The sequence below is a fragment of the Erinaceus europaeus genome, chromosome 1, assembly GCF_950295315.1.
Source record: "Erinaceus europaeus chromosome 1, mEriEur2.1, whole genome shotgun sequence".
NCBI classification, from domain to species: Eukaryota; Metazoa; Chordata; class Mammalia; order Eulipotyphla; family Erinaceidae; genus Erinaceus; species Erinaceus europaeus.
In genome coordinates this window covers 55,426,977-55,436,053 of record NC_080162.1, presented here as the reverse complement: position 1 = coordinate 55,436,053, position 9,077 = coordinate 55,426,977, and the positions used below count along the sequence as shown (strand labels likewise).

The 9,077-nt window shown below is 46.4% G+C and overlaps 1 protein-coding gene across 1 annotated transcript; it reads right to left on the bottom strand.

The window, feature by feature from the left end:
* Window positions 1-1,830: 1,830 nt before the first annotated feature.
* SSTR4 (somatostatin receptor 4) lies at window positions 1,831-3,987 on the bottom strand. The gene has a single exon (XM_007525474.2). It carries the CDS (start codon window positions 3,838-3,840, stop codon window positions 2,668-2,670), a length of 1,173 nt encoding a protein of 390 aa, XP_007525536.1. The 5' UTR covers window positions 3,841-3,987; the 3' UTR covers window positions 1,831-2,667.
* Between the last annotated feature and the right edge of the window lie 5,090 nt (window positions 3,988-9,077).

Genomic DNA, 9,077 nt, shown 5'->3' with positions numbered 1-9,077 from the left:
TGCAGGAGGAAATCTTTGCGAGTAGTGAAGCAGTGCTACAGGTGTCTCTCTGTCTCTCTCCCTCTCTGTCTCCTCCGTCCCTCTTGATTTCTGACTGCCTCTATCCAATAAATAGAAATAAAGATTAAACATTTTTAAAAAGCTTGTACTTTTAAGTAATCAGTCATTTAGCCAAAGAAGAGACTTATGTTTCCGGTTTGAAAGCTGTATGGTGTGTGTGTGTGTGTGTGTGCGCGCGCGCGCTCTGGCATTTCCCTCCCCTCTTTCTATCTCGTGTGAAACTCTTTTCATATGTAAAAACAAATCTTTCTAAAACATCAGTTGAGCATGAGTGTTGCCAGGTCTCTGAGTTTGTGCCTGTCTTACTTATTAGATCATTACTCAGTGGTAGTTAGAATGGGAGGCTGAACAGATGGCCCCTCAGGCCCCCACTTACTCAGCAGTAAAAATGCTGTAGTTCATGAATTTCAGAGCACTGCCTGTCCCATGAGCTCTGCACCTCACTATCGTTATCCTGGGCTCAATTCCATGTACCAAACTCAGTTCCATCCACCCTAATAGGCAGTGCCAGGCACTGAGGAACACTGCTATACTCCATTTTAAAGGTTAGCAAGATGTTTTAATCATGCAAAGCCCACAGATAGCAGTACTGACTTAACTTGGATGACCAAGCTAAGGCTGCTGGGTTGCAACAAGTTGGGGAGGGGAGTGTTTTCTTCTGTGTGTCAGCATTATGCATGTGTGCATGTGTGCATATACAAGAGTGTTCTGGGATTCTGTGACTTAGCTGAATGCTTCAAATCCACAGCCACATCTCTAGGTGTAGCACAGATCCAGCTATATACTTGCTCTAGAAACATATGTAGACTTCCTACTCTATCACACCTGAAGACCACTATCTCCATCTTGACCTCACAGACCCATGAGACATCTGGGACTGCTGTTTATAGATAGGTGTGTGGAGGTGAAGTGCCCAATAAGTATTGAGATAGCTCAGGTAAGACCATTTTTTCCCTTTTCATTTAGTAAATGGAGAAGTTGGAGTCTCTAGCCATATGGAAAAAGGCAGGAGGAGAGATGTCTCAAGTCACACTGTACTGAAACTAAAAATTCAGGCACCGAAGGACTTCTTGACTTAATATGTCCCAATTTTGAAGATCCTCAGTTGCGGTCACTTATCTGTGTCCTACAACACTAGTATCTAAGTCAAAACTCTATTCTCTTACCTGTTTCCTACATAGTAGGTGCCTGCTCATATCCAGTAAAACTCTGTCTTTGTCCTGAACACCTGATGGAAAGGACTTGTTCTGCTTCTTCCTGGCACTCAGAGTGCAGCCTTGGCTCAAAGTGACAATGCAAGCCTCACCCTGTTCTTCTGGCCCTTAAACCACCCACCAGCTGACCAAGAGCTTGTTGGCAATACCTATTGACCTGATAGACCAGGACATTCCCTCTGGAAATGGAATTCTACACCACTGACCACACTGAAGAGCAGAAGGACTTTCTTACTATATGGGCCAGCAGCCACACCCAGAGTTATCTTTTGCTGTGCTATACAGGTGGGTTCTCTCCTACACTACTTTAAGAGCATATTTTCACTGCATATTTCCACCAGCATTGTGAGCACATTCTTTTTGCAAACACTTTTTCCCACCCCCGCTCTTAGCAGAAGTGAGGTTTGAAGCTCCTTTTGAGCTGACTTTTATCCTCTGGGGAAAGATCATGTGGGCATAGCTTAAAAATAAAACAAAAATTACAGGTTTTTTTTTACTGTGTTCAGATTATATATGTTTATTATCTTTATCTGACCAATATTTTATTGAATGCTGACATTAAATTTTTTACCAGTGAGTGATAAAACTGCCTCTCTCCAAAATTCAGGCTGATTTCAAACTGTGTTTTCTGTTCTCCTCTTCTCTCTCCTATTTTTCCTCCCACTTACCACCATGTTACAAATTGTCACCTAGATCTCAGGCTCACATACCAAAGGGCTGGGACAAGAAATCACATCACCAGACTCAATGAAACTGATCTTCCTTTTTTACCATTACTTATCTGGTTGTCTGTTTCCCAGAAAAAACTAACATCATGTCTTTTCAAACCATTTTTACTCACAGGAAGCTTGCTACTGTCCCAGGACAAGCAGAGATACTTGTCATGCAAGTAGACATGGGGTCTAGGGGTTGACAAAAGCTGATGCCCTGGGTGGCAGACAAATTTCAGCTCAAACCCACAACTATTCTTGCAGATGTCTTCCTCTCTCTCTTCTCTTTTCATGCCTGTAGTCTCTCCCACCACAAAGCAATCTACAGAGGCTGAAGATACTAATAGCCTCAGCAACAAATCACATGCAAATGGCCATTCCGTCTACTTCCTTCCTCTTGAAAAACAATCAGAGAGGTCCAGGTGTGATTGATATCTTAGACCAGTTCTCAGTGTAATCCTGCCCTTCTCTGCAAAGGCATTCTTCTGAAAAGCAGTGTCCCAGGGCAAGGAGGAAGCAGAAGAGCTCTGAGGCTCTTGGGGCTAGCACATAGGCTGCTATGGGAAAGCAGGAGCTGGCTTGCTGGGAACAGGTGGTGTGGTCCTCAGTTGAACATCCACGAAAGGCCTGCAGGACTGGAAGTGTGATGCAGACACCCTGGAGATGGATGGCTGAAGGGCTCTTCAGAAATTAGTGGTCCTGGTGAGAACGACATGCTTTCGATTTGGTTCTTGAGGCACAGGCTCCTGCTGGCAGGGCAGTGGGGGGCATATGCAGCCTGTCCCACCTCTGCTCTTGAAAGCAGTGGCATAGTAATCCAGGGGCTCCTCCTCTGCACCACCAGTGGCATCCAGGAGGCAACAGCGCAAGCACAGGACCCTCTGGAAAGAGCGGCGGAAGTTGTCAGAGAGGAAGCCATAGAGGATGGGGTTGGCGCAACTGTTGGCATAGCTGAGGATGAGGGACACATGGTTAACGGTGGCATCAAGGCTAGTTACGAACAGATTCAGCAGCTGCACTACATAGAACGGCATCCAGCAAAGCACAAAGACGGCCACTACCATCAGCACCAGCCGGGTGATTTTCTTCTCTGAGCGTCTCCGCTGCTGCCAGCCAGCCCTCAAGGCCACTGCCCGCATCTTGCCCACGATGAGCAGGTAGCACAGACCAATGGCCAACACAGGCAGCAAGAAGCCCAGCAAGAAAGTATAGACCACGAAGACCGCAGACCAGGCTGGGTGTGGCCAGTGCAGGTTGCATGAGACCGCCTGGCCTCCCCGGGCCGGCCTCGTGTTGGCGAAGATGGCTATGGGCAGGGTGACCAGCAGGGAGGCCAGCCACACACCCAAATTAATCAGCTTGGCCACACTGGGTCGGCGGTAGGTGGCAGCGCGCAGAGGGTGCACCACGGCCACATAGCGGTCCACGCTGAGCACTGTCAGGCAGAAGACGCTGGTGAACATGTTGAGGCCATCCACGCTGAGCACAGCGCGGCACAGCACTGAGCCAAAGGGCCAGTGGCGCAGGGCAGCCGACGAGGCCACGAAGGGCACACTGAGCATGAAGAGCTCGTCTGCAATGGCCAGGTTGAGCAGGTAGATGTTGGTGGCTGTCTTCATCTTGGCATAGCGGAGAATCACAAAGATGACCAGAGCGTTGCCCACCAGACCCACCAGGCAAACCAGTGCGTAAATGCACTGGATGGTGATCATGCCCGCAGTCCCTGCGCCCCTGCTTCCTGGAGACTCAGCTGCCTCCACCTCCTCCTCCGGGGCGTGGCTGGCATTGGCCGTTAGGGGCCAGGCCGTCTGCAGTCCTTCTTCGGGCCCCGGGAGCAGCGTCGGGGAGGCGCTCATGGCCGGTTCTTGCGGAGCAGTGGGAGCGCAGCTGCTGGCGCAGAGCGAGGACAGTGGGCTGTCGCCTGGCTCGGCTCCGCGCAGATGCGCTCTGGCTCCTGCTCCGCCTAAATAGCAGGCGGCGGGCACCGCGGAGCGCACCCGCCAATCACTGCAGCGCGCGCCCTACGGGGTGACCCCCTAGCTCTCTCTGCCTGGGCCCCGTCCCCGCTGGCTCCCAATTCGGTGGAGTAGTGTGGTGGTGGTACCCTCTTCCAGGGGCCTGGTGCTTCAGGCACCCCGGCCAGCTCCTCCCTCGCCGTCCTTCCACCTCCTGGCAACGGATCCTGTCTTCTCCATTCTTTTGGCATCTACTCCCCTTCTTTGTTCTAGGGGACCCACAACCTCGAAATTGGGGGAGGGGGTGGTCTCCGAGTTCTTCGTTAAGGATAGTGAGGCTCTGGAAATGGCAGGGACTAACCTAAATGCTCAGAGTCAACTGAAGATGTTTGACATCTTGCCATCCCCCTCTCCCTCCGTAACCCCTAAGGATCCTTGAAGGGCCTACTGGAGTCACTCTGAGTTGCCAGTGGGTGGAGAGTTTCAGTTGCCCCTTGTGCACCCCTCATCTCTCATCTATCATCCCCCCCCCCCCCCCCCCCGCCTTCTTTCCTAACCTCGGATTTCAGGATTTGCCATGGGGTTGAGGTGAAGTCTGCACAGATTATGGAAATGGATAGTGAGAGGCAGAGATGCCACCAATAGGACAGCCAAGGTCCAAACACAGGTGTCTGGCGGCACGCTTAGAAATCTACATTCCCTCCTTCTGCACTGCTGGTGGGAGTGTAAATTGGTCCAGTCTCTGTAGAGAGCAATCTAGAGAACTCTCACAAGGCTAGACATGGACTTTCCATATGACCCAGTAATTCCCCTCCTAGGGATATACCCAAGGACTCCATAACACCCAACCAAAAAGATATGTGTATGCCTATGTTCATAGCAGCACAATTCGTAATAGCTAAAACCTGGAAGCAACCCAGGTGCCCAACAACAGATGAGTGGCTCAGAAAGCTGTGGTATATATACACAATGGAATACTATACAGCTACTAAGAACAATGAACCCACCTTCTCTGACCAATCTTGGATGGAGCTAGAAGGTATTATGTTAAGTGAACTATGTCAGAAAGACAAAGATGAGTATGGGATGATCACACTCATAAACAGAAGTTGAGAAAGAAGAACAGAAATGGAAAGTCAAAGCAGGATCTGACTGAGTTTGGAGTAGGGAACCAAAGTAAAAATCTCTGGGTTGAGGGTGAGGGTGGATGTTTGGCTTCACTGTGTTGGGGGTGGGGGTGTAGGAAGAGATGGGACACAGTCTTTTGGTGGTGGGAATGGTGTTCATGTACTACACTCATATTAATTTGTAGTCATATAAATTACTATTTAATTAATATGAGAGGGGAAAAATTGATTGAATGCCTCAAACTTGTTAATGCACAGACCATAGGCTGAGTCTTTGAAATGTTGACTCTCCTAAAAGCTTAGAACAGGAGAGCAGAAGCAGTCGCTGGCATTACTTTATAAAATACAGATATATATATATATATATATATATATATATATATATATAACATCAAAGGACAAATTATGGTGAAGTTGTATATGATACAGAAAATCTTAACAATGATATTTTCAAAGTCGACCCAATTGGCAAATAATTTGATTATAGCAATAACTATCTATTGCCTTCTTAAATCCTAAGACAGCAGGAACCTCTTGTTTCCTCTATAAAGCCCAAAGTTCCCCCAGTCCTGGAACCTCTAGGGTGGGGCTCTCTTTTCTACATGCTTCTCGCAATTCATACCAACTGACACTGCATCTGATGATCCCAACCTACTCAGTGCAATGAGTACCACCTTGACATGCTTCACTTTGGAATGTGTCCAGAGACGTCAGGCGTGGAATGTCAGCCCTGTAGCATCATTACTTAGGTGAGACCTTTCCTTTCTCATAGGACTCCTTGATTCCATTTCAGGGGGTCCATTTCCTAACAAAGCCTCAAAACCTAGATATAGACCAGGTTCTATGAGATAGGGCAGATGTACACATGCATCCACAAATTAGGACAAAATATATACCTTAAAACAAGAGTGCACAATAGTTTGCAGTGAGTCAATAAATGAAGCAAACAAGTAGAAAGACCTTAAAAGACACCTTAAAGTACCTAATGGACCCTCCTCACCTATTTTCTACTACACTTCCCTCAGTCACTCTAAAGCTAACTTTATCAAAGTAAGGACTACAAAAGCTGAATAAGGACAAAAAACTGGCATACTTTAATGATGACTCTTTAGTCACTATTAGGCCACCCCACCATCTGGGACCCTAGTCAGGGAGTCGTGGGATTCCCACAAAAACACGTTAAGCCTAGACCTCTAATAGATCCCTCTCTTATTATCACTGGTCATCTCCATCAGGACCCTTTGGGGGGCCCCCATAGGACCTTGCTCTCCATGTGGATCAACAATGGTAGAGAATTTTTTATCTGCTGAAGGGAGCTTGGATAACATCCTCTATCTATGACCTGAAGAAGATTGGTCCTGAAATTGGTACAACTCAGAATGTTCCTACTGATGACCACAGAATGCAACTTTGTACCTACAGGGATGTAGAGTTTACATAGGCTCCTATGGTGAATATGGCCCCAGATCAAATAGATTTTTCCCATATTTGGGAGTTACTCTCTTCCCTGATCCATCTTTCTAGCCCTTTTTACAGCCATGACATTATCTCCCCAGACATTTACCTGGGTCCACCCACATATCAGCTGTCAGGCTTAGGCAAAAACTAGTAAAGTTATGGGTCCTTTGGAATATACCTAAAATAGACCTACTAGCTATTTCCAAAATGGGGACCCCAAATCTTCATCTGCAATATTCCATCCTTTAGGTTCATGATTAATCAACAATTTGTATGGCTTTATATGTTAACTCTTTTTCAGCCACCAGGTTCCAGATGCCAACCAGACTTCCTTGGACAGATTTGTCCTGGAACTCTGCTTCCTCAGAGCCCTGCCCCACTTGGGAAAGAGAGAGACAGGCTGGGAGTAAGGATCAACCTGCCAATGCCCATGTTCAGTGGGGAAGCAATTACAGAAGCCTACCTTCTATACCCCATAATGACCCTGGGTTCATACTTATATAGGGTTAAAGAATAGGAAAGCTATCAGGAGAGGGGATGGGATACGAAGCTCTGGTGGTGGGAATTGTGCCCCTCTTATCCTATGGTCTTGTCAGTGTTTTCATTTTATAAATAAATAAATAAATAAAATGGAAGTGTGGCTTCCCATCAGGCCTTTGAAATGTACCTTGGGTAAAGGTGGTCAGGGATGGTCAGAGTGAGAACTGGACTGATTCTTTCTTCCCTCCATACTAATTCGTGAATGAGTCCATATTTTTAAAAAGTCTGCAATAAATTAAACAGCTTTGAAAGACAAAAAACAAAACAAAAGTGTGATCTGGGTTTGGTCAATCCCTGCCAAACTGGACACTCCTTGGGCAGTTCGCAACCCTGTTCACCCCATCCCCCAAACTAGCTGATAGGAGGTACTGCAGAATTAATAGGGATTTATGTTTTGGAAAATTACCCACAGGCTCATAGACCCCCCCTCACACTTTTTTTCTTACTCTTTTTTGATGTGAGTAGTAACTTTATGTCTATAGCACAGTCCAGAATTCTTTTAGTTTAGAAAAGGGTCTAGGCAACCTGAGGTGAGATCCCTGTGCTGGGAAGCTGTGCAGAGAGATAGCACCTGAATGCTAGAGGTGGGTGTTCCAGATGTCCAACTACTGCTCATTAGGTTTTATTTTATTTTATTTTATTTTTGGGGAGGTTGCAGGTGTGCTCAGCACTTGTACAATACTGTAGTTGACCTCAATCTCTGTCACCCAAATAGATTTGTTCAAAAGGGTTGTCTTAGCAGAACTCTACCCTTTTGTAGGCATTCTTAAATGGGTATATCTGTTGGTATGCATGAGACCCCTTCTGTTTCATTTGGTTTAAATCCCCCCTGCTTAACACTATTCTATTTACATAACCACTTCATTCTATTTACATAACCACTGTTAACAAGCACTACCCTCCCTCCAGGGCATTAGTGGTTCAGTGATGGAATTCTCACCTGCTCCACCCCCTCTCCTTGTCACACCCTGATCCTCTCCTTGTCACACTCTGATTTTTATCAGTCACTTTTCTCTCCACCCTCTCTATGTCACATCCTGTTTCCACCCTACTTGGCAAGTATATATAAAGACAGCATTGTGAGTTTTACAGTACCTTTAGTTTAGCTTAGCTCGGCTTAGATTGTGCTGCGTCCTGCATGAATAAAGAGATACTGCCTACAGCTCAACCATGAGTCCCTGGTCGTCTGTTACCCGCCCGTGAAGCCAGCCCGGCGAAAACAACATATATCTTTTTTTCTCAGGTGCCATTCTCATCTTTGTTCCTAAGAAAGAGACCCATATGGGGAAGGAGATGGAGCATTTGCCATTCTAGATGGCTCTTGTATTTGGAAGAGGCTGGATGAGAGATCAAGGAGAACCCCAAATTTCAGTGGTAAAATGGGTGTAAGTTCTCCCCCTTTTAATCTTGTATGGGGAGGGGGACACTTCTGGGACCTGTCTGTAGATAGTCTCCTTCTGAGTCTAGTGAGAACTGTGTGTGTGTGTGTGTGTGTGTGTGTGTGTGTATTTTCTGTTCCCCCAGAGTCCCCTCTTGTGCTCTCTGCTTTATCCATTTAATATTCTCTCTCCTCCCTTCCATGAAAACATATTCCCTGTGGTTCTGCCTGCTATGTGAACCTTTGGAATTTTCCCCATTCAACTTTAGAAACTTTACCTCCTAGTATTTCCTGATTTTGCCCCCATCACATACATACATAAATATATACATATCACAGCAAATTAAACTAACATTTACTAAGATAAATATATGTGGCTGCCTTCCACAGTTATTAGCAAGCAGTTCATGCATGAGTGTGAAGTGTAGGAGCCTCCAAACCCAACATTTCTAGATTCCTAGGGGACTGGGAGTCTTCACATTTATTTATTCATTCATTTTATCAACAAATGCTAATGGAGACTAAGAGGCCCCTGCCAAGCATGATTTCATGCACCGCTTCAGAATGAGAGATGGCCTACTGTGTTCAAGACTGCAGGAATTCTGTATTTTCACTATGGCCCAGCAGGCAAGTAG